Raw genomic sequence first — 24,503 nt, 5'->3', positions numbered from 1 at the left:
GTCTTTTTTATTATTATTCTTTTATTTTCCCATTGCTTTTCCGCTGCATATACAGTACTTAAAAACGAGATCACCTTCATGTCAGGCAGGTACCATGTTTATTAACAGCAAAAAAGTATTATCTAGGTTTCACTCAAGACTGATTTACAGGATAAATAATTGTTTCAAAAACAATTGTTTAAAAAAACAACAAAACCCCAAAGAATAAATTAATAACTTAAGTGATTAGCTGTCCACAGTGATTTGAAAACTTAATAACCATTCAAACAGTGACACCACAAGAAGACACTTACTGTACAGTTTGCCACAGATTACTCTTGTCCTTCCTTCTACAAATGGAAAAAAAAAAATAAAAATACTCTGTTTAAGAACAGTCATAGGCTTCAAAACACACAAAATATCACTGCAAATAGGCTGCCAATGTGACGGCTCTGACTCCCCTCGCAGCAGTTGAAGAAACAAACAGATAAAGCTACGCTAATTCTGATGGGGTCATTCCCACGCAGTGATCACTGAAGTCAGTGAGGATCTGTTGACTTCACCAAGGGCTGGGCTGAGCGGCATGTCCTACTCCAAAGGTTTGGTCCTAACCCTACAGGATTCATTGGCAGACTCCCCCACGGAGTCCCTATTCCTACTGCCTTTCCCTACATGGGGCAGGCTTCAGCCACGACTTCAGAAGTGCTCTCAAAAGAGATAGTGTATTTTTGGGGATGATATGGCAGCAGAATGTCAAACTGTGCAAAAGGCTTTTCCCTCCACCCCTCACTTGAGAGAAAATGCTTCCCCCCTTGGTAATTAAGGATGGGGGTTTTAATGAGTGGGGTGGAGCAGGAAATTTCATGTCCTGTGTGATGCTGGGCCTGACAATGGGGCAAGGTGTCAGCACCACATGCGGCCCTGCTGCAGTGTGCAGACTCAAACCAGCTCTTTGCATCATTAGATATTAACTAATTAAGCCTCACAACACATCTGTGAGGTGGGAAACAAGTACTAAAAATTTTCGTTTTACAAACCAGAGAGAAAGTGGGATACCAAGAGCTCAAATGAACCCTCTCCCATCTGAAGGTATAGTGTGGTGTCACCCAAAGAACTAGAATAAAAGCAATGGTTTCTTATCTCCTGGTCTTGGGACAGATCTCTCACATGTAGTCAACCCATTCATGTAGAAATGCACCTGGTATATCTTAGTAATGGGCCACATACATAGAAAATTAAGAGCCCTCTGATGGGAAGCAAGTCCACAGAGAAGCTCTTTTAGCTCAAGAGATGGAGCCCTGCAGCCCAGTTTCTGGGTTGGTGGTTGCTGGTTGGTGCTGAAATTTGGACTTGGTGCATGCAGGGAACATGCCAGGACAGGCTGGCTGCGGGCTGGTGGGGTGAGAGCTATCTGTCATGACACCTTGCTACATATCAAGTTTTCTCAAGAGAAGCCACTGAAGTAGCAACCCTATTAGTAAGTAATACATCTCTAGGAATTGTAAGCAAGGAGGTAAAATATTGACTACACAGATGAGAAACAAAGGACGAGCTGACAGAGAATTGCTCCAGTCCAACAAAGAAATTGTTACCAAAAGGTGTAGAACTCTAACTGCATGAACCTCATTAACAGTTGTGAGATCATTGCATGAATGAGAACACACTAGCACTTTCTGGGCAGTAACATGCTCTGCTCTGCCCTGGGGAGCTCTGAAAGAAAACGCTGAGACTTGGCATAAGGTCCCTCAAGAGGGGCTGTACTCGGCAGGCTGAGTTGCTCGGGTATTCACATAGCATGGACAGCTCTCTGATGGCCAAGTCTTTCCTTTGGCCCCATACCTTGACTGGGGATGGGGTTAGGTTCTGCTCTTCACCCTTCCCGTTACAAATGGGGCTGCTCCACAGGCATGCGTCAATGGCCCTGGACTCATTCAGAAGCCATCCCTATAATGTGAAGTGCAGTGCAGCTTTTAAATGGAATAGCAACATCACAAGCTAGGAAAATACTGAAACAATGCCAAATGTGACTTCAGGAAACCATCCTCTTACTCTTCTGTCAGGCCAGAAAGATCAGCCAGGACCTAGGAGATATTTGAACTTCTTTCTGCCAGAGTGCAATGCCACGTGAGGCACCAGCACAGCTCTAGCCCTCTTGTTTCCCAAGGAGACCTGCTTGTAGTGTTCAGCCTTGCAGAACCACTGGTCCCCAAGTGAAAAACCTGCAGCCCTGCAGCCTTGACAACCAGCTCTTCCCCTGCCGCTGTGAACTTTGTGTGTCTCAGCAGGCGCTAAAAGGAACAAGCTTTCATGGTAGACTCAAGAGAGTGCAAATCTGGGGTGCTGGGGCTTGCGCAGGGCTCCGGTGAGCCCTGGGTGATGTCTAGCCTAGCAAATTTAACAGCCTTGAGCTGTCCCCTGGTCACCTGGACTGCCTGTCCCCTGCATGCCTTGTTCTGGGACAACCAGTCCTTTCCCAGATCCAAGGGAAGGCCCCAGGGTGGATTAGGGCATCTTACTGGGGGCAGATTTAGCCTCAGGGATATGAATTGTGCATTGCCACTTGGCTTCATAGCCAGAGAAGAGGCTCTGGCCCTGTTTAGGATGTTAATAGGACACTAGGAGGACCTCGGGAGGTCCCTAGTCTGACTTCCTGCTGAAAGAGAGGTCAGCAATGGAGTCCGACCCCATTGTTCAGGGCTTAATCCAGTCGGGTCTTGCAAGCCTCCAAGGGTGGAGATGGCACAATCTGTTTGGGCACCCTGAGCTTGGCCGAAACCGTGACACTGCTGCACCCTGACTAGCCCAAGAGAGACCAAGAGGAGGGCATCCTCCAGCTCGGCGCTATGACCACAAACAGAGCAGGGCTCAACCCTCAGCCCCTCCAGCACTAATCTGACCATGCTCTTTGCTTGGGCTTTAGGTCCCCGTCACCTTTCTCAGAGGGCTTCTCCTGCCCAAATGCATGCTGGGGTGCACATCCCAGGGCTCCTCGACAGTCAGAGCGCCACAGCCTCAGCTGCAGCACAGGATGATGCCCTCCAGGCCTGCATCACCCTGGGTAAGACCTGGGAGTGGAGGGAGCGCTCCCCTTCAGGCAGCACAGGACCTTTAGTGATCAGAAGCTCCTCTCCACAACCCACAAACCTTCTGTTTAAATCTGACTTGTAGGTCATACCAAGGAGGGATCGTGTGAGGACCAAGACTCAAACATCACCGCCAAACGCCCCGGCCTTATCTCCTCCCAACTCCATGCTCCTGGTTATGACCTGCTTCAGTGGCTGGTGGCCCTGCGTCCTAAATCCATCCCGATTAGCCCCCTGCGATCCCAAGCCTTAGTCACCTTTTGGTGCTGGCTCCAGATTGGTCTCTATCTGTCCGACCCTTGCTTTGCCCCTGCACGATCCTCTCACACAAACATTTTCTTTCTCCTAACTGGGACTAAGCCTAAGTCTGGCAACCATTTATAGCAGGAAATTTATTTCCCACCCAACACTAAAATGGCAATTCTGAGCAAATCAATTACAAGGCAGTTCATACATTTCAAGGACCAGAACAGCTGGGAGCAATAGTCAGTCACTCACAACAAGGGACACACACTTTCAGAAACATACTGCCTTTAAAAGTACCAGCTTTGAAAGAGGGGAAAGCTTTGTGCCATGGCTCTGATGCTTTGTAAAAGTAAATACAAAGGTCAGGATGCTTGTCAGACATTCAAGCTTTGTCCATGAACACACACATACACACACATCCCTTTTCTTAAATGGGATGGTACAGCTGAAGAGCAGGCTTTGACGTATGGACTCAGGCCAGACCTTTTGCTTGCAATTCAGATGAATCATTTGCAATGTTCTCAGCTTCCTAAAATACCTATTTCTAACAAAAGAGTCAGTCTTACTTGAGCATCCAAGTATAGAGTGAGTGTGATAAACTTAATGCCTTCAGGACAAAGTTCTTGGCAGTCCATGTAATTAAACCAGATGCTTTTCAATATGGTTTAACGCTAAATACTGCACAAACATTAATCATTGGGGACTGGTGTAATCAGCTCAGCAGCCAGCAGGAATGACTATTTCCACCACAGCCATTGATTACTTCGCTGTTTTCAGGGCTCGGGAAGGGTTAGTAGAGTTGCATCTTTAAGGAGGAGGCAGTGTAACGCACAGAGCGCGCGGTTGCTGCTTAGTGGGTAGGGGCCAAATGCTTAGTGCTCAGCAGGAAAAAAACAGGAGAAGGTCTGTTTCTGACCAATGTGACCTCACCGCAATCAGTGGTTGCAAAGTCACTATTTTAGGTCTCCTTTTGGCTGCTACATATAAAGGGCCAGTTATTGGGGATGCTCATGGAAGCAATCCTGCCATTTGGACAGTTTGACAAGAAAATCACCGAAAGAAGGGTCTTCAGCTGGGGAAAAAGAGATATCTCATGCCTTGTGTCTGACAGCGTCTGTCCCTTGAACAAATGAGGATGTTTGTGGGACACTGAAGAAAAGGACTAGTTTCTCCAGTAATACAAAGGGCTTTCCAGTTCTCAGTTACCCCCCCCCCCGGACTGAATACTGGAGTGGATACTGCACCCACTCAATCCCATAACTGAAGGACATTGCATTAGTAAACAGTGTCCCACTTATTTCACCCATGAAGCCACTGTATCCTCAGAAATAAATATTGCTGCACCTTCCCCTTTGCTTCCCTGCCTTTAGGACAGGGCAGACAAATATTACTTGGCATTTCCAGAGCACCTCTCCTCTCAACCTCGCTCGTGCAAAGGGGAAACTCATTTCTGATTGTGCCTCAAATTACTGGGCGTGTGCATGAGGCATCGAATCACATAGGCAGAGAAAAAGGCTCAGTTTGAGCGCAGGTTATCATTCAGTTTCTTCAGGCTTTAGGTCTGGCTCAGGTTATTTTTGTCTGGAGCTGAACTCGGTTTACTCTCTGGAATAATTGCACTACTTTACCGAGAGAGACACAAACAGCAGTGTAAGGTGCTACTCCTAAAATTACTGCTGCAGTCCTCACCAGAGGCGGCTGCGCTTTGGTGTGATACGAGGCGAGTAAACACATTAACTAGTACAGGCCAGGTAGTGTGCACTGCAACCCCTCTCCCCCGACCTGATCTTCCTTTGTGTTCATCATAATAGTTTGGAGGATTAAATAGGAAAATTGGCTTCCTGCTGAAGTCAAATTTGCTTTTCAGCAGGGACGGTGCTTTTGTTGGCAGCGTTGCATTGCCCAGTGCCCTCAGCTAGCTGAATGTAAAACAGGTCGGTGGGCTCGGCTTTTGTTTCTGCTTATTCTCCCCGTTTCTCAGGCACTCGTGTGATGCCAAGACCAGGCGGTCTGTCCATGTCTCTTTAATGAGCTCACAGAATTTCCTAGGATGCTTTAGAGTGACTTCAGCAGGCTCTGGATTGGGCCCAATGTTTAGTCTCCCCTGAGATGCGGTGATGAAAAGGGCTATAGAAATACAAAGTACTGGGCTCTGTTCTTCATTTTATTATCTCACTATGCAAGCGTGCAAGCCCTCAATGTGAGGCTAAGGCCCTTGCAGGCAGTAACACACTCTCTGACCTTCAGAAAGCATATGGCTGTGCTAAATCTTTCCCTTTGGGTGTTTTTTTTTTTTTCCTAGATGACTTATTTTTATCAGGAGCCTTAGGATATTTTCTTTATTTTTCCTGTAAAAGGCCAACATTGCAATGTGTTAAAAGGTCTTTGGAGCTTTTCCATTAATATCCTCCCCTTTCATGGCACAGGAGGAGAAGACATAAACTGGTGCTGGAAGTTCGAGACTTAGTTTGCATAGCAGCATCCAGCTCTAAAGGGACTGGCATCCTAGGCCCTTGTGGGTCATGCCTGGCTCTTTCCAAACTCAGGCCAAGATTAAAGAGATGTGTTAATTCCTAAGCATCAATAATCAACATTAATGACTGTTTTTCTTGGTGATGTTGGTGAAACATCCAGCCAGTGGTGTTGGGAGGGGTTCAGCTTGAGAAAAGAATAGGTGATCCAAGCTATCTAATAAGTATTATTACCTAATCTCACTAATGTCTCTCGTTTGGCTCTCAGTTCATGGTCAGCCTGTTTATCCGTGTCCGTGCTCACTGTCTGGCAACCATGCTGCTACATGACAATCATTAGTCCTTCCTGTTTTTATGAGATCATGAATTATTATCTCTGCAATAAGCTGCCTCTTCCTTCTCGACTCTCTGAGCGCAGCAGCTGCTCAGGGAGTGATCCCAAAGCCTGGATGTGTCAAGCATGCTGGGAGGGGGAACAGCAGGCTCCCGTAATTAGTTAGAGCCCAGGGTCATTAACATCAGCAAGCCGACTATCTATGTCAAAGAAACAACAGAATTGCTGCAATTAAAGACGGGGAGAAAACACCTAGTTCAGCCCTTTGCGCCCGGCACAAACCACCCATAGTGCAACATGAAAGCTTACGTGAAAACACCCAAATGCCTGCTCTGCCCTGACTCTCCTGTACAGCCTCTTCCCAAGCCTAAGGCTTCACCACCGATCAACATCCCAGTTACTCTTCTCCTTTTCTGCACGAAACACCCCGTCAATCCCCTTTCCCGAGTCTGACCTCTCCAGCACAGCGTCTGCCTTCTCCAGGTCCTCGCAAACAGCCTCATACCCCCTTCCTCTCGTTCATCCTCACATCAGTCACAATACACAAGGATCTCCAGAGCCTCTTCCTGCTCCTAGCAGTCAACTGCAGAGCTTCTCACAAAGGTCACAGATACAGGACTTTCCCTCTACGGTCTTCTCTTGCTGCCACGAAGGGCAGAATTTGGTTCTCAGGGCCAGATTCATGGGAAATTGGCTTCAAACAGACAGTGGTCAGAACTTAAATTCTGCAGTCAGAAGCTGATCTCTCCAACTCATTTTCTTTGAGAGATCTTGGAAAGCATCAGCGGAAGAAGAAGACACCCCAACAAACTTGGCTGCTTCATGCGTGCATGCATGTGTGCGTGAGCATGTGCTGAAGTGTATGCTCGTCTACGGTGGGGGGTGAGTTCTGGACTTCAGAGCCAGCTCAGTCGGTGGGTCTGGACACTCTTCAAGCTCCTGAGAGTTAACAACCACAACATAAACATGGCGGCTGTCCCACCAGGAGAAGAATAGCTCACAGACATTTTGAACACATCATTATTTACAAGAAACAGGACAATGAAAGTAAAGACATATGGGAATGGTCCTTGCTCAGTTTTAGGATGGGTAGGAGGGGCCAGAGAAGAGGGCAACCATAGGCAGGGGGCATGGGAGTCTGAGCTGGGGAAGTGATGTCCTGTGAGAGATGCTGCCAAACCTGCGCGACATGGTTTGGGGGTACAGTATGGAAGAAGACAGGGAGAGATGATGCAGTGTTAGCACATACAAGGTGGCTTTAATAGCTGTAAGCAAAAGATGTGCAGGGCGACACCTGGTATTGCTAAGTTAAAGTTCCTGGATAGTGAATCCAGCAGCTAAAGCACAAACCTAGCCACCAAACGTAGTTGGTCTTTTATCACTGGCAAACAGTATCTGCCAAATCTTCCCCTGGAATTAAGTTTCATTTTGTTTTAAAGGAAAAAATAATGAAGACCCCCTCCCCTCTGCAGATAACAGTCTTAGAAACTAGCCCAAGTGGCGCTAGCAACCCCAGACGGGGCCCCAGCCTGGGAAAACCGCTTGGACATTTGCCTGTCTGGATGCCCGTCCTGGGCCGCTGCTGGCACTACTGCTTCGTGCTCTTGGCGGGTTCTGAGGACTGCCGCACGTCCGTCCACTCCTGCATGGTGCTCTGCAGGGCCTGCGTCTTCTCCTTGTCCACTTGCACGTAATCAACCTTCTCGTCCGAGGCGACTGACGAGGTGGAGGGCTGCGGGCAGGAGAAACACAGCCACAGACCGGTCACTTATTCAGCTCCCCTCTCTTCCCTGCTGGCCACCCCGGGCCTCTGTCTCCTTCCCTGCAGCCTTGCTGCGGGTACAGCAAGGACCTGCAGCTCCCTCGTTTTCTTCCAGACTCAAGAGCTCTTCACCACCCTCTGATTCATTTTCTTGCCAGTAAAGATCTTGTAGGCACACAAAAAAGTCCCACTCACTCCATCCCTCTTAGCTGTGTTGACTCTACAGAGTTATGGCACTAAATTATTTTTGTCCCTAAAACAACAGCTACACCTGCAGGCTCCCTCAGGAGACCTGCTGGGTAATGAGATTTCTTTTTTTTGGCCATAGTTTCTTAAGCGTGGATTTCTATCTTCCTCTACAAGTATTTCAGAGGATGCCCAGCAGCTGCAACCAGAGCCAAGTGATGTTTTTTAATGGGCTAAAGCCATCTTTCCAGGGCAGGTTATTATTTAAATTGGTAATACCTGCAAAAACACTGCCCGGCAGAAAGAAACAATCAAGGGACTACTGTCAAATAATAAAAAGAGTTAATGATTGGGACAGTTTGCCTAGGAAACAAGGTGGTGTTTGTAAAAGTTGAGGCCAACTCGCAGATGGTTCCCATAAAGGTTTAAAAAAATGCCATGTCCTTGTGCCATCCTCCTGCTCCAGAGCTTCTTTGCTTGTACACACATCAGCCAGTCACTCTTCTTTCTCCCCACCATGTGTTCAGGGTTGCACCTAGCAGGACCTGCCTTAGGTCCCCCTAGCCCACTCCTCCACCCGTGCGTGTCATCTTCATCTTAGCAGGTGGCCTTGCTTGGGCAGCTTGTGACATCTCCATCACCTGAGACTTTTAAATCTCGTCTGTTATCTAGGGAGAGATGATTTGCCTTGGACGTGGAGATGCCCTGAGGTCCTTTCTTGCCTTGTTTTTTATGATTCGCTTTAAGGCCATGTTTCCCCATGTTTGAACCTAGTGAAAAGTCACTAATAGCGGGGTCTGTAGGAGGATCTCCCCTTCCATGTTTCTACATGGTATTTGGCAGATGCATCCCATTCCCAACCCACCCGTTCCCAACAGCTCTTTCTCACAGTGCAATAGCTTGATCAGCTCAACAGAATCTGGCTTTTAAATAGCAAGCTCACTTTTGGAAAGCAGTTTGTGCTTTTCCTGGCCAACTGGTGCCCTTTAAAAGCGCCTGATCTGCAGCAGACTGATACTCAGCATTTTCTAAATGAGCTCCTCAAAGTAGCTCACATGGAAAACCCAAGCCAGGGTTTTGAGGACTGCTGTTCTGAAGCTCTCACAAAGAAAAATTCTTCTGATACTTCCTGGCATGCCCTCTGATTGCTTTTGAATAAGGCCAGACACAAAATCTACAATCTATAGCTTAACTTCTGTGTTCATCAATATGAATCCATGAAACCCCTCAAACATCCATGCTCTTGGTTACACCTCCAGCAACGCCGACAGACATGCAACAAAGACTCATTCTGACTTAGAATAAATATAGCAGATCCTCAGATAAAATTCACACCTCTGAGGTTGAACCACGCCACTTACTAACCCTGCCTAGGGCTTTGGCCCATACTGTTGTCTGGGTAGATAAACATCCTTCAGAAATCCCAAATTATTTTTAATCAGAAGTTTAGAAACACCCCAGTACCTTTCTGTGGGGCCCTGGAGAGCTTGGCTGGAAGTCCAGGGCCAGATAATCCACGCTCCCTGAACTCTTTTTAGGTGCTGGGCTGTTGGTGCCACTAGGAACAGGAGAAGCAGAAATGGGGTTTTGCTAATGCAGGAAAGAGACAGGAGAGATAATGAGTGTTAAAATGGGAAGGAGAAAAAAAGAATTAACACAAATCTGGCAGAGAAATGCCTTGGTTGCACTTTCACCAGAGGTCCCAGCCTGGATCTGTTCTTACTTACCTCTTGGGTACCAGGTCCTCTCTGGGGCCAGGGTCTGCAAAACTACTGGGGGTCTGAACTCAGTGGGGCTGTACATGCCCCGTGCTAACAAATCATATAAGCATGCACTCTTAGCATGATTCATTGGTGCAGTTCTGTTGCTTTTTTGATTATTTTATTCGCTTGCCTAACATCAGATGTGGGCTTAGGCATTTCACTGGAACCGCACCTTAGTGAGGCCGGACTAGCATTGGGATCCTTACTAACCTCAACTGTGCTACACAGCCCACAGATTTCCTCTGCCCTGTTAGCTACACAACCTTAAAAATATGCTTTAAGTCAGCAGCTTTGTCAAAAGAGACAAAACCCCCTCCCTGTAACCAGTGCCCCTCCCTGCTGCTGCTCTGATAGCCCCTGCCCTAGACATAAACATGATGTCAGCAGCTACTAGGGAAAAAAAGAAGAAAAAGGAAAAAAAAAAATCTACTTAAATCAGGAAAATACACTGTGGCAACGCATAGATGTTTTTGTCACCTTTTAACTCCTGGCAAAGTAGGTGGTATACGTTCCTGCTCTCACATACAGTCAAAACCCCAAAGGGATGTGTCGTTTTAGGAACAAAAGGCACCCTTCTGTGTAAGGATGTGTGTAAGGATGTACGCTACGTTCATCACCGTGCTATCTGAGCAATTTCAGTGCTTCCACAGCCATGAGCTAGGAACGTGTTTGCAGCACTGGGGAACAGGCCCACCAGGACTACGTATCTTCGCTGGGGCCCCTCCGCGGAAGAGGCTTACCATGGCCACGTAATTCTCTTCGCTGTCTCCCGAGTCAGTGCTGGTGATGCTCTGTGAGGAGACAGGGCGGCAGTATTGCAAAGAGCCGGAGTTGAAAGTCTGGCTGTAACGAGAAGCGTGAATGTGTTAATTAATGGTTGCAGGTGTTGCTAGTTGAGTGAGGACAGGAGGGGGCAGCGCCTGATGTCTCCACATGTCACCGCGCTCAGATCTAGGGCCTGGGTCCTACTGAAGAAAAGCTGGTGGCAAAGGCGCTCTCTCCAACCCAGCCTTGCCGCTGTTCAGAGAAGCACTGGATTTGGTCTTCTAAGTTTTTTCTTTCTAAGGCTTTTTAATAACACCTTGCTTGCTACCTTTACTTTCCCACTATTAGATACATAAATCCAGGCTCCATAAACTCTTTTATCTCACAGGAAGCATTTAATTGTGTAGGATACAGAGCCAGCCTCCGTGGAGCTACACAGCAGGCTTCTCACCTCCATCCTAATCACAGCTCCAGGCTTTGTTTACTGTGCAGTAGCCTATCTGATTTTTTTTTTTTTGTTGGAAAACAAAACCTCCAAGGCGTCGTCTTGTTTTCAATTGGCCAAATCTAATTATATAGAATAACATAATGTAATCAGTGTCTGGTATTAAAGCCCATGTCTTAAAAAGCTATTTGTTGCCTTGCAGTAAAGGCAGGGTCATATGATTAGCTGATAAGGGAAAAATCCATTAGCTCCTACAGGGTCAGACATCTTGTCAATCAAAACCTACTCTCTTTCCTGAGGCAGTGATTTCAGCACACAGCCCTCATGCCCTGCAGTCAGTCCCTACACAATCCAATTTATTGCAAGAGTCATAACAGCCAAGCCTCACTTCTTTCTTTTATTGGACAACATCAGACTACGAATTAGCAGCAGAATTGGAATTGTGTGAATCCTGTTATTTTTGGCGAGGAGATTTTGGTATGAAGTGCTTTGGTTTCATTTTGCAGACTTCCTCCAGGCTAAGCTTTGCTTTCAAGGCAATCAAAACAGAACTCAGCGAAACCCTGTGAGTGTCACTCTGCATTTTTAGATTAAAGCAGGACTTTTTTGCAAGAGCTAGATGTGAAATTGCACAGTGTCCTTAGGTCAGCTGCGTCGGGGCCACGCAGAAGCGTCATGAGTCTCAGCAGACCAGACGTCCCACAGCAAAGCCAGAACTCTCCGGGTGGTGTCAAATCCCAGAAATAAGAAATTTCTTTGAGTGATTTTAATTAGCTGATCTGCCACTTGCTGGGCTTTCATGTGGAATCCTAGCCTAAATTAATTTATCTTGCTGCCACCAGCTATGGTGTGGAAAATATAACTCCAGCTCTTACTACGCCTGACAGAGTTTGTTAGAGGTCCAAGACAGGAACCCTTCTGCTTTGACAACAGCTGACTCAAATCCAAAGTCTGACAACAATCTGGCCAAGGAAATCACGTGGTGTAGCAGAATATTCGAAGAAAGTACTGCAATATAAATGGCCAGTTCTTACGCTCTTTCTAGATAGCTCCTACTGGTCACTGATGGAGACATGATCTTGGACAAGCTGGACTTTTGGTCTGACCCAGTGTAGCTGTTCTTACGTTTGTATCTTCCTAAGACACGACCCAACTCTACAGCTCTTGTTTCTAAAATTGACAGAACCCAAAACCTGGGATGAAAAGATCATCCAGCTACTCCTGGGAAAATTCAAGCCCACATCCAAACTTTAGGCTTACTTGTGGATGGCAGGAGGGCACATTAGAGACGTGTCCCTTTAACAGAAAGAGGTAATGGTCAACAAGAAACCTCTGTTGGGAGCAGAGGCAGAAGGGCACTCGGCATCCCTGTGGTACTCAGGCAGAGATGTTTAATCCATGGCAGAGGAGACACTGCAGCTACATGTAGACAGCAGTGAGAACGGGACCCGGCTGGGTCAGAGATCTGCCATCAGAGCAAAGCAAGCACCCATACCCCAACCAGGTACTCACGTAGGCCTGGACCAGGATTTAGTGACCGGTGATTTGAAGGGAAGCTCATCAATGACTGTGTTGTTCCTCAGGTCCAGAGGCGACGGCTTTGCTGAGAGGGAAGAGGACTTTATTCAGTGAGAGGATGTTCCCTACAACTCAGCTCCCACAACTGGCATGAGGAGGGGATGATCCCCAGCAACATGCTGGTTGTTTCCCATTCTGCACTCAGGTTAATCAGCCCACCAACCCTCCTTGCCGCTGACAAACATCCCCAGCCAAAACTCCTGCTTGCATTTCTGCTAGGACTGTGGGAAACCCGGTAACTTTTCCCTCTCCTTCATGGCACACAGCCCCTCCTGCCAGGCCCAAGGGTCCCCAGTGGATGGATGGTCCCGAAAGGGGAATGTGCCTTCCAGGAAACTGAGATTTGCTAAAAATACCCAAACATAGTGCACAATAAGCCTGGCTCATCAGGGAACTCTGATGCCCTATTAGACTGGGAAAAGCCTCCCCTCCGCTCATGGCCAGCCAGAGCTAGACGACACCAGCCTGCTGCTAGCACTGAGCAGTCTCTGGACAGAAGGTTTCCCATGAGGAACTTAAAAAGGAAATCTGCAGTGTAATATGAAAGCTCTTCTAATCAGGGTTAGTTCATTACATAGAAAAAAACAGCACCGCTTTCTAGCCCCAGACCTCACCTAGCGCTCTAATCTGGTTACATTTTGACAGCCTGCAAGCAGCCAAATGGGAACCCTCCCTGCTCAGCAGCTCTCTGGCTATGGCCAAAACTCCGCCGATGGTCCGGGCAATGGTCAGAGGTGTGACTCGGAGGGGACAGGCAGAGCTCGGAGGGAAGAGCTGCCTAAAGCCAGCCAGTAGGAAGCACTAGGTGAAATCTGAGACATCTAAATATGACCCGGAGATTTGGGGGTAGAATGTACGGAGCAGTGGAGGCAAAGGGGGTGAGGTCCTGTCTGTGTTATGCACCTTCTGTAAAGACCAGGAAAGACTTGAGGTAGGCTGTTTAGTAAGCACCACAAAAGCTGTGTCTTCACCATAGTCCTCCTGAAATCAGAAGGTGACGGGGAAGAGGAAGATCTGAATGCCTGACTATGCTGTGGTTACCCAGTTACACCCCCACATAGGACTAGGCAGTGATGTGCATGCCTGAAGTCCCTGGAAGACACGTAAATATTGTTGCTCCATGCAGTATGCACAATATGACAGATGTAGGCTGAAGTATCACAAGAACAGAAGGGTTCCTGAAAAAGACAACTGTTCTTACCTTTCCGGTCGGGTTTAAGGTTGCGGTTGACTGGTGGAGGTTGGATCTCACTCAACCGTCTGTGGCACTGCGCCATGGCTCCTCCTTTATGTACTGGGAGGGTGGTCGAGGACAACCCCAGCAAGTCAAAGTGATGCGGGCCAGGGCTCATGGGGATGTAGAGATTTTGGGCGTTGTCATTGGCTTTCTCCGTGTGGATCAGGGACGACGAACCGGGGTTCATCGGGACGTAATTGTCCTCAGAGTCTGCGCTGTGGGAGCGGGCCACTGCAGCTTTGGCTTGCTGGAGAACATGCGGGAGGCAAAGAGTCAGATGTGTTGAGTGCATCAGACACCGCTCAGTGCCATCCTAGTATAAATCCATCCCTGTTATTGTCACTGAACACTGGCATTGGGGGTGGGATCGGCTCTAACCCAGGGCCTTAAACGTACCTGAGCTTGCACTACTCAACGCTAATCCCAGAACTAGCTGTGCTGATGCGATGGAGATGGCGTTTCAAATGGTAACACCTCTCCCTGTTGCAGCCTGTCTGTATCTATCACTACACCTCACCTCAGCACAGAGGGAAGGGACCGTCTCTCTTCTTCCTCACCATCAGTTTTCACAGGCAGGGTCTCCCTTGTTCCTCCACAGCAGCCTCTGCTGTGGCACCGGCACTCTCAGAGGGGTAACTACTACTGCTGGGTCTCAAGGGCCAGCAAGCCCTGCACTAGTTCTACCTGTCCTGCTTCAGTCCCGGTTTGCAAGACATTGAAACATCCGGAGTTCATAGAATGGTCTTAATCCCCCAGACCTGAGCATCTTTTCATGAACAGAGTGTGATTTGAAGAAGCAATGTTAACCTGGAAATTCATTTTCCCTGGGTTCTGGACATGACTGAAATGCAACATGAAAGGCTGCTTTAATGTCATTTCCAGCTCAGGAAGTCTTAGAAAGTGCACAAAAGAGTCTGCTCTGGCAACATTTCAAATTCAGCTCAACAGCATCCCAGGCTTACAGGAGGAAGCCAAACTCCTGGGCTTTTTTGGGTCCGAGCTCCAGGCAGATAACTCTGTGCAAGTATTCCAAGCAAATTTCTGCATGCTGTGCCAGAAAGCTAGGGGGTTGTCCCTCCACCTCTGCCCTGCCGGTCATCACTGCAGAGACCACAGTGAGCTGAACAAGGAAGGCCCAGATCCACAGAGTTGTTCAGGTACCAAAGTCTCTTGTTGATACGAGACCAAGGACTTGTCGGTCAGGAAAACTGCCTGCAGCAGGTTCAGGCACAATAGCTATTACGAAATGGTGTTTCCCTCAAGTTCGGGGTGCATAATGTGGAGCAATATTCTGTTGCACTTCAGATTGCACAGGGGAAAAAAAATCTCCCTGCGGACAAGGTTTTAACTGAAATCAGTAACAAAACCATTCCTGACTCAGGTCTGCAGGACTGAACTCTTAAGATGCCACCAGGAACAGACTTGTCCCCTCTCTGAATCCAGTGCCTGTAGCACTGCTGCTGATATCAAGGCCAACTTACCAGGTAAGAGTTGTACCCATCGTTCATAGACTCAACCGACTGCACAGCACTGCTGCCCCCGTGCTGGGGATATTCATATGTCTCGCAAGAAGAAGCTGCAACACAATCACAAACACACAATGAGTCCCAGAGCAACTGCTAATGTGCCACCTGGAAACAGAATCCCATATCCAGATAATATGAATGCACCACCTGTTCTTGCTGTTTGTAGCACGCTACTCTGGCAGGAAGACGGAATTTCTAGCCTGCCACATCTCCTTTGACTTCCACTCCCTATCACGCTCCCTCCCAATTACCATCTCTCAGATGTGTCAACACAACTGCATGTGTAGTCTGAACCTAGCCTGGTTCTGTCAAAGTACTGAAAAATCCTGGGGCTGAGAGTGTCAGACAATATATATCATAGAGACAAAACTGGGTTAAGGGAGAGATGGCGTGAGGATGGATTGCACAGCTCTTAGTCTTCTCTGTCTGTTGCTGAACACTGGGTCTGATCTCAGCTTAAATGATACTTGTTGGTATTTAGGTTGGAGGAGATGGAAGAGGTGTTTCAGAGGTGTTTCATCATTTTTGGTATACTGTCTCTCCTACTGTTCCTTCTAAGTCACCTTGCAACTGTCTCACCCACTTGATCCCTATGGAGAACTAGCAAGGGGTAACATAATGCAATTATATGATCTGGGTTAGAAGGGGCAATCCGGAGAGGAATGGCTCTGTCCTAGACTGCTTTTTGTTCCCTAAAGGACAGGGCACAATGCTGGGAAATGGCACGCTCATCCATATGTCCCTTTGGGGAACAGGTCTGTGGTGGTCCTGGAGAACCACGTTCTCCAGGCATGGCCAAGAGGAAGGACAGTTCTGCTGGCTTGGGGGCATCAAATCTCAAAAGATGTGAAAAATTACTTTCCAGTCCGGTCAGCCAAATCAAGGCAGGTACAGGCTGAAGTGAGTTCTAAAAAAATTAGTTATTAATTGAACCAAAGCACATAGGCTAAAAACGGCAAAAGTCTAGGTCTTAGTAGAAAAATCTGGTGAAGCACTGATGGGGTCCTATTTGGTGCAAGTGGGCTTGGGGTTTTGATTCAAGGCACAATACAGTCAAGAGCCACCTGAGCAGATTGGGTGTAAAGAGCACTCACGGATGTCTCTTCAGGCCACGAGCCCATCTCATAGAAAGAACTGGGCCAGATCCTCATCTACGAGAGCTTCATTGTGTTCAAACCCATCGTGCTGGCTTATGCCAACAGAAACGCTGGCCTTAACGAAAGGGAGGTGTACTGCAGCAGCCGATACCACTAGCTGGTAGAAAGCTACCCCTTCTCTCCATCCCCAAATTTACCTCTGTGTAGCCTGCTGTTCTCCACCGCTGGTAGCGTGTTTCTCCTGGGAATGGTGGCTGCCATGGGGGCCAGCCCTAAGCTTTCGCTGCCCTGGGGTCTCTGCGGCGGGCTGCCCCACCGCGGCTCCATCTGCCCGGGCTTTGGGGGCCGTGGGGGTGGCGCAGCAGGCGAGTCACTGGCAGCCACGGCCAGAGTATTGTGGTTCTTGTCCAGTGTAAATGTCCTGGGGATCTGATAGATGGAGAGAGGGGTAGAAGGGATGTCGTAGGAGTCTGTGGAGAGCTCCCCAAACTCCTTGCATAGGGTGTTGTTGGGAGTCTTAAAGGTATAGACTTCCTCGTTATCCGTTTCGGAGCTTGTGAGGCTCGACTTGGTGTGGGTGTAGGAACCGAAGCTGCGTGGGAGGTCGTACGCACTGTCCCTGAACTCTGAGTTGTGCCGGCTGGGTTTTGGCAGGCTATAAAAGCCGTGGACCTGCCCACTGACTCCGTTCATGCAGTGTCCATTGCCCTGGGAGAGCTTCTGAACAGCTGTGTCGCTCCGCATGAAGAACGAGGACCTCGTGGCTTGGGAGAAACTGGCACTCCTAAGGAAGAAGGGGAGAAGGGGCCTTAGATGTGTGAGAGAGCCTGTCCTGGGCTTGCACCAAATACCTCGGCCTCAGCCGAGCTGGTGGCTGCCTCTGCAGCTCTGCTGCATGGTCATAGCGCAGACCTAACTCTGTCCCCTCATTTGCAACCCTCCCAACCCATGTTGCCCACCATCCGTCTTCAAATCCTGAGAGAATTTGAAGGCAGCAACCTGGGGGAGCTGGAAGAGGACAGCAAGGTTTGGACTGCCTGGAGTTGCAGGAGGAACAGATTATGTTTTTTTTTCTGGCTGAGAGGAATGGGTGAATGTGCCACCATGGCTAAGAGGACTGGTGGAGAATATAGGTGACCAGCACCATCGCTTGGTGGCAGGTTGCTCTCTGCATGCGGTTACAAGTGAGTGAGCCCATTTTTCTGCTGCTCTCCAATAATTTAACACCACTCAACTTCCTCACAGCAACACTCGAGACAGGGTAAAGGGATTTATCCATGCAAACATGCTCATATAAACGGTTCTTAGAATTAGTGGAGGGAGACGAGGGTGTCGAGGGCACATTTCATCTTATCCGGGCGGGCGCTATAAAGTGGGTCAGATGAATCACACCCCAAAAGTCCTCACTCCTCTCCAACTGACTGTAAATGGGGCTGAGGTTGAGGAGCTCTGGTGGAGATGTCCATGTTACCACTGTCGCCAATCAGTTCCTGCAGGTTTGCCGCATGGCATCCTGCCAGGGCCGCTGGAACATCTCAGATCCAGGTCTGACCTCCCTGAACATGTCGACAGCCCATTTTGTACTGAAACACCTTCAAAATGCCAAAAACACCACCTATAACTTCAGCCTCTTCCCAGAGGAAAGCCCATGGCGTGGGTGGGAGGTGCGTGCACAGAAAGCTCCACGGCTGAGCTATGAATGAGCCTTTTATTCAGGCATCAAATGCTCCAAATAGGCCATTTTGGCATCAGATGAGAGCAAATCAAGGCTGTAAAAAGCCATCCCAACAGAGCGCATCACTGATGTCATCATCATGCATCAGCTACCCAACAGCCAATGCAGGAAAGAGGCTCATTTTCACATCTTCCTTGTAAATTCTTTTGAGAGTCTTAAAAAACTCTTATGGGGATTTTCAAAGTGTTCAGGGAATGCCCTGTTCATGCCCTCTTGCAAGGAGGCAATAATCCACACCCACTTGGAGAGCTGGAGGAAGTCACTCCTGAGCAGGTCATGGGAGGACTGGAGGGAAGGACTCCATGCAAGCTCTCTACAAAGCTCTCCAGCCTCTGGCATTGTCTGATCAGGTCCCTTAGATATGCTACTGCCTGGGCAATCCCCCAAAACTGGGGTGTTATAAGGTCATCAGCCAAGTGTCTCTTGGATGGTACACAACTCCTATCTCGGGGGTCGCCCTTCTGTTCCCTCCTTGCTGCTGCTGGACTCACAGAGCAGCCCTCACTGTTTGTTATTTAAGCCTTTGCAGCTGGTGGTGACAGAGACAATTTCCTTCCTTCGGCCCACAGAGCTGTAGGAAGTCACCGATGGGTAAAGACATGTTTTGCTTTTCTCTTCCTTTCATTGTGGGTCTATTTAACTGCTTTTTGTCTGGTGGTTATGGAGCTGACCTGTCGTACCCATGGGGGCTGTGGGATGGGGCGTTTGAGGTGCCCTAGGCTGGACCGCTCTGCAAGCCATGCAGCCCAGAGGAGGTGAGCTACACTCCTGGCAGCTCCCTTCTTCATCTGGGACCTGGGTTTTGCAGCACCTAACTTAGATGCAGGGTGAGAGGAAATAGTCTCATGGTTTAAATCAGATTTACAAAACCTTTCAAGTTCCTCGGGGTGAGGGCATAGTGTGGTCATTAGGTCCCCGCCTCATTAGCAATTCTTTGATTTGTATGGTGGGCATGTCAAGAGACTTCAACAAGGACTGAGGCCGCATTAGGCCAGGCGCTGTGGAGACCTAGGTCCTCTAATGACTGCTCATTAGCCATTGCTCCTCTGCTGTCAGTAGATCCCCTCCAAAGCCTCTGGCAAAATGTGCATTTCATCTGCTTCTGCTGCCTGTTTTACCCCTCCTGCTGCTATTGCATTCCTCTTTAAACACTTAAACTCCACTTTTTTGCAGAAGATCACAAGTTCCATGGGCTTTCTGAGCCTGTAACCGCAGCAGAGGAAACTTTTCAAGTCGGAGGAATCTCCAATTGGCCATGCGAAATTCAGACTTTTGACTTTTATCTCCCCCTGTCTCAGTTCCCCCTCCGTAAAGCAGCTCGACATCCTGCAAGATGTAAGGAAATGTAATCGCTGCTTGTGAAGTGCTGGGATAGGAAAGCGAGAAGCACCAGTGACAAGTGTGGAAGGAAGTGATGGCTCTCTCTTCAGAACAGGCTGGGATCTGGAAGGCATGGGACCATTTCTAGCAGTACTGCTGAATAACATGCGACCAGGCTGCTTGCTCGGGGAGCTCTCTGAAACAGAGGCCCAAAGGGTTACCCTGCAATGAAGATCTAACGCATATGCAGCAAGAGGGCCAGCTCAGGATGAGCTGGCAGCTTTGGGCTGGGTTCATTTGCTCGCACTGAGGTACAACTATGCATGAGCCAGGCCTTTCGGGACCGCGCGCTGATAGCCATAAAGGGAGCTTAGCCAGCCAGGTTCCGTTTAAACGCCTTCACCTAGACGCCTAAATGTGCGTGTCTTCATCTGGAGCTGAATCCTGCCCCGCGTCAATCACGGACATCGGGAAAAAATGAAATGGTTATGCTGGCGGGGGGGGGGGGTTTCTCTTTCCCTTGGCTGGGAAGAGATGGGAGATGCTGGTTTGCACTGCGCCAGCAGGGCTAGCGCTGCGCAGGGACAGCGGCACTATTTCCTGCAGCCATCACGAGATGGCGCTCAGAAATAGGGCTTACTTGGGGGGGAAAAAAAATCTGTGATGCTGCTATAGGACAAATGAATCCTCCTAACCTTTGATGTGCAGTCCGCTCGTGAGATAACAGGACTCTAACAGAACCCGAAGTATCTCAAGGGTTAATTATACAGCACTGCCTGCCAATTAGCTACTATTATCCTCATTTTACGGATGAGTAAAGTAAGACCTCCAGAGTTGCAAGGGGAGCGATTCGCAGCAATCGTGCAGCCTGGCTTTGTGCACTAACCATTGATCACTGCAATTATTTCTAGCTCAGCTGTGGATGCTGCTGTCAGCCAGTTTGTCTCTGCCCAGAGGCCAGGGACCTGGTGGGGGAGAGCTCAGCGCATGCCAAGCCCCCTGCCTTTGCTCCATCTTTCTGCAAGTCCTAGCTGCGCCCAGGGTGGGTTCAGGCCGCTCTTCGCTTACGAGAGGTGTCTAACAGCTGGAGCGTCACAAAGCTTTTTTAAACACTGCTCCATTAACTCCATCTGAAGTTAATTTTCTTCCCCCATCCCTCCTTTTTTTTTTTGGGGAAGTGAAAGGCAGCTGCAGCAGGAAAATTTAGCAGAGGCTCCAGCCTGGTCTCTGGTCTCCCACTAGGCCAGCTGGGCTCAGACCGCTTCTCCCTTGGTTCCTCCTCATGCTCCTGCAAGCCAAAACTCCTCAAGCCAAAACTCCTCACTATTTAAGGCAACTGGCTCAGTCTGGAGGCGGAGAGTTGCTGTTCACTCATAAATACCATGAGCTGCTGCGAAGCCGCGTGAGCGCTGGGCTTCAGCGGGGCTGTGTGAATGCTGTCTGAAACGGCAGAAGGGTGGTGGCAAACCACCCGCCTGTCCCTGCTGTTAGGTTTCCTTACGAGAGGATCAAAGGTAGGAATTAGGGCCCTGTTTGCTGCAGAAGGACTGCAAAGCCATCGAGGAGAAGATTCTCCTGAGGGGAGAAATTCCTGGCTGGCCTTGCCAGCTCCATATTGTTCCCCCTGAGCAGCTCTTGGGCGAACAGTGGGTTAGGGACACAGAATCACGAAAAAAAGGAAGGGCCCTTTCGATGTCCCTTAGTCCTTCTCCTGCAGGCTCATGTCTCTAAGCAATCCTTGCCGGGCACTTCTTGAAGGCACTTCAAGCTCCCCAGACACTATTCTTCAACCACCTTCCAAACAGGGATCTGCGTCCTGTCACTTCTCACCCTGCGAATGTGGGGAACACTTTATCCTTCACCTCCCTGCAACATCTCATGTAGCTGAGGCCTGCTATCATGCCTCCCCACCACCCTCTCTCCTCCAGACCATATGAACCTGGCAGGCCTTCCCCAGGGCGTGAGGTCTTCTCCAGACATGTAGGAGACAGAGGTTCTGCAAATCCTCCATGAACTGTGGGCTCACATCGCAGATGAGATCCTCACTGCCCTGCCAAGGCTGCTCTAACTTATACGGTGAGCCAAAGCATGTTGCCAAAATCTCCAGGGGCTGGGAAACAGGGGGTTTGGAGCTGTCATTGCCCTCCTCTGTCTGCCCCAAAGCAGATACTATGCCTTGGCCCAAGTGCCATTGGTGTCAGCAGAGCAGGATCATAAGGTAATTTGGAAAGGACCTTGGGAGATCTCCAGTCCAACCTCCTGCTCCAAGCAGGGTCAGCAATGAGCTCACACCAGGTTGCTCATGGCTTTATGCAGTTGGGTCTTGCAAACCTCCAAGGATGGAGTCAGGTTGCGTTGTTTGCCCACGATTTCCCCCAGCCCTCCCTTGGCTGTCCCCTGAGGTTTGCCCCCAGAAAGCTGACGGTACCTTGCATTTTCTGATTTTCTACTCATGCACTGGTGCAGGAAAAGGTAGTCCTGCGGGGCGCTGGCAGACAGGGTGGTCTGGATGTGGTTGGCCGGAGAGTCGAAGGTGAACAAAGTGGGCTGGCTGGAGTGGGACGGTGCTGAGGACTTGCGATCTCGGAGCAGGTGGTGGTTGGAGCCGCTCAGCTCGGCCGGAGAGGAACGTGGAGCATGGTTCATGGAGACGATGCTCCTCAGCGTATCTGTGTGGGGAAAAACACACTGTCGTTTATGTCTGCTAGGTCACATCCAGCTTAGCAGTTTCAGCCAGGTCTGCAGTGCCTTTATGCTGGTGCTTGGGTGGCTCTAGCCTCCCTGGGGGGGTTAAGGACAGAGCTGGAGTGGCAATTCAAGCTGCTTGACACCACAGACAGGCTTCCTAGCCACTGGACCAGCCTGCCCTGACAGGCTGGCACAATGCGCTGGCTACTAGCCAAATTCCTCACATTTGCTAGCCCGCGATATTGGCTGCAAATGACCAATAGAACACAGAAACAGTGAAACTGCCCAGGACATCATCGGCCAAGGCTCTCTAGTTTCTTCTCACCTCCAGAACCAGACCAAACCCTACTGGAAGATGGGCAAATTTGTGCTGTCCCCACTTAAATAACTACAAGATTTAAAACCTCAAGGGTGATGTCCTTCCCAAGTTTGAATGATGCACACATCAAGATTGCACGTGTGGCTTTTGTTGTCCCACTGCAGGTGCTTGGTTTGCCACGGGATGCACGCTGCAGCATGATGGAGAATGAAGCAGATGTCCCAGGGACCTTCTCAGTGGGACGTCTAACGGCTTTGACGGTGAGGGACCAGATTCAGTGACCCAGGCAGCTAACATTCCCAGGATTTTCCTTCATTTTCCTCACAAACATTAGATTACATATGTGCTCAGGCATTTATGGAGAGCTGTGGGGTTTGCTTATGGCACTGACCGTTGCAATCAAAGAGAACCAGATGCCCCTGCCTGCAGCAAATGCAAGCACAGGCACCACCTGCAATATTGAATATTATACTGAGGAATTTCACCATATCTAGGTCATCAAGTGACTGTATTAGGTGACTACATTGGCTCCCGCATCATGCTCAGTTTAGCCTCAGCCAGCGTGATTTAAGTCGTCCTCCCCATACCTCTGGCTAAAGTCATCGCTGCAACCTTTTTACAGGAGGGTAAACTGAGGCATGGGGCAGGAATGTGGATGGGCACAATGGGCAGCAGAGACCAAAAAATATTCCCAGGTTCCTCAACTCTCAACCAGTTTGGTGACTTCAAAAGACTTTCTGCTGCTTTCTCCTAGTAAAATGGGAGGCAGGTGCAACGTTTAACTTGCAGTCCCTCTCTCCCCTTGTCCAAGGAGAAATAAATACACTTTAAAATATTAAATTTATTTCTACTTAGAGTAACCCAGAGGTCAGGAACAATCACCGTACTACTCCAGCTCTCTGATAAATGTACTCCAAGAATTTGAACCAGGAATGAATTTTTACCCCATTAAAGATGGGGTAAAACCCATGGATGTAAACCCCATTAAAGAACAAAACAAAACAAAACAAAACACCACCAACAAAAACCCAAACTGCAGAATGTATTGGAAAAGCTGATCCATCTTGGGCTCCAGAAGCTGCAGCGGTCTCTCTGCCATGCATGCACTCTTGGTGTGGAGAAAATACTCGTCATATGGCACTGCACACTGCTTTCTCATAGCTGTGATTTTAACTGATTTGCTGCTGATGGAAAATAAGTTAAAAAAAAAAAAAACTTACAGAAAGGCTTGATCAAAAACAAAGAATTAGATATTTTTCCCGGAGTGATGTGGGGGATCCACAGGCAGTGCCTGCCTCCACCTGGTGCCTTGCTGCATGTTTTTTTTGGGGGGGGGGGCCTCGCTGCCTGAATTAAGAGTGACCCAACCAGCTGGGAGGATGGTGGAAAGCAAAATAAATACAGCCCAGCTCACAGGAGCATGCTGCGGGATGAGGCTTTCCATTAAGATCAGCCTTGCAGAGCGAGAGCCTGAACTCAATTATGCTGGCAAAGAGCACGGAAACAAGAGCAGAATTTGTCCCAGCTTTCAAATAAGATTTTGATCGCTCTACAACCCATTATCCACCTCCAGGACCGCTGGTAAGTGCCTTCTAAACACAGCATTTGTTTAACCCTTCCTGAGAGATAAGGCCAGTGGGAAGATAAGAATAGCAGCACTTGCTCAAGTCGAAGGTCCTGCAAGCCAGGAGGCCCTCTCCAGTGGTGACAGATGCGCTGGAAAATGGTACGTGGAGCGCTCTTTCCCTGGGTAAATCCACCCAGTTTTTGGCAATCACCAACTTATGAATTCCTAACATGTTTCCCCTAATGTGATCGTAGGCATCTCCTCAAATGAGGTTTCAGAAAGCAGCCGATGCATAAGATTTTTCAGAATTTACAGATTTTCCCATCTCTCTATACAGTCCTTCTCTCAATTCTCAAATCCTACAAGAAATCTCGGTCCTGACCCTCTCCCTGAATACAGAAA

The 24,503-nt window shown here is 48.8% G+C and overlaps 1 protein-coding gene across 1 annotated transcript in view; it reads right to left on the bottom strand.

Moving 5' to 3' along the window:
• Nucleotides 1-2,952: 2,952 nt before the first annotated feature.
• GAB2 (GRB2 associated binding protein 2) overlaps nucleotides 2,953-24,503 on the bottom strand; it is a 123,334-nt gene continuing 101,783 nt past the window's right edge. Inside the window, exons 3-10 of the mRNA XM_068930654.1 lie at nucleotides 21,956-22,196; nucleotides 16,670-17,256; nucleotides 15,331-15,425; nucleotides 13,814-14,096; nucleotides 12,547-12,637; nucleotides 10,565-10,667; nucleotides 9,526-9,651; nucleotides 2,953-7,845 (exon numbers count right to left, since the gene is read on the bottom strand). Of these exons, the coding sequence (XP_068786755.1) occupies nucleotides 7,702-7,845; nucleotides 9,526-9,651; nucleotides 10,565-10,667; nucleotides 12,547-12,637; nucleotides 13,814-14,096; nucleotides 15,331-15,425; nucleotides 16,670-17,256; nucleotides 21,956-22,196 (1,670 nt within the window). The 3' untranslated portion in view covers nucleotides 2,953-7,701. The remainder of the gene's footprint in view (nucleotides 7,846-9,525; nucleotides 9,652-10,564; nucleotides 10,668-12,546; nucleotides 12,638-13,813; nucleotides 14,097-15,330; nucleotides 15,426-16,669; nucleotides 17,257-21,955; nucleotides 22,197-24,503) is intronic.

The sequence above is a fragment of the Struthio camelus genome, chromosome 1, assembly GCF_040807025.1.
Source record: "Struthio camelus isolate bStrCam1 chromosome 1, bStrCam1.hap1, whole genome shotgun sequence".
Lineage (NCBI taxonomy): Eukaryota > Metazoa > Chordata > Aves > Struthioniformes > Struthionidae > Struthio > Struthio camelus.
The sequence above is the reverse complement of the archived record's forward strand: the minus strand, read 5'-3'. Positions and strand labels throughout refer to the sequence as shown.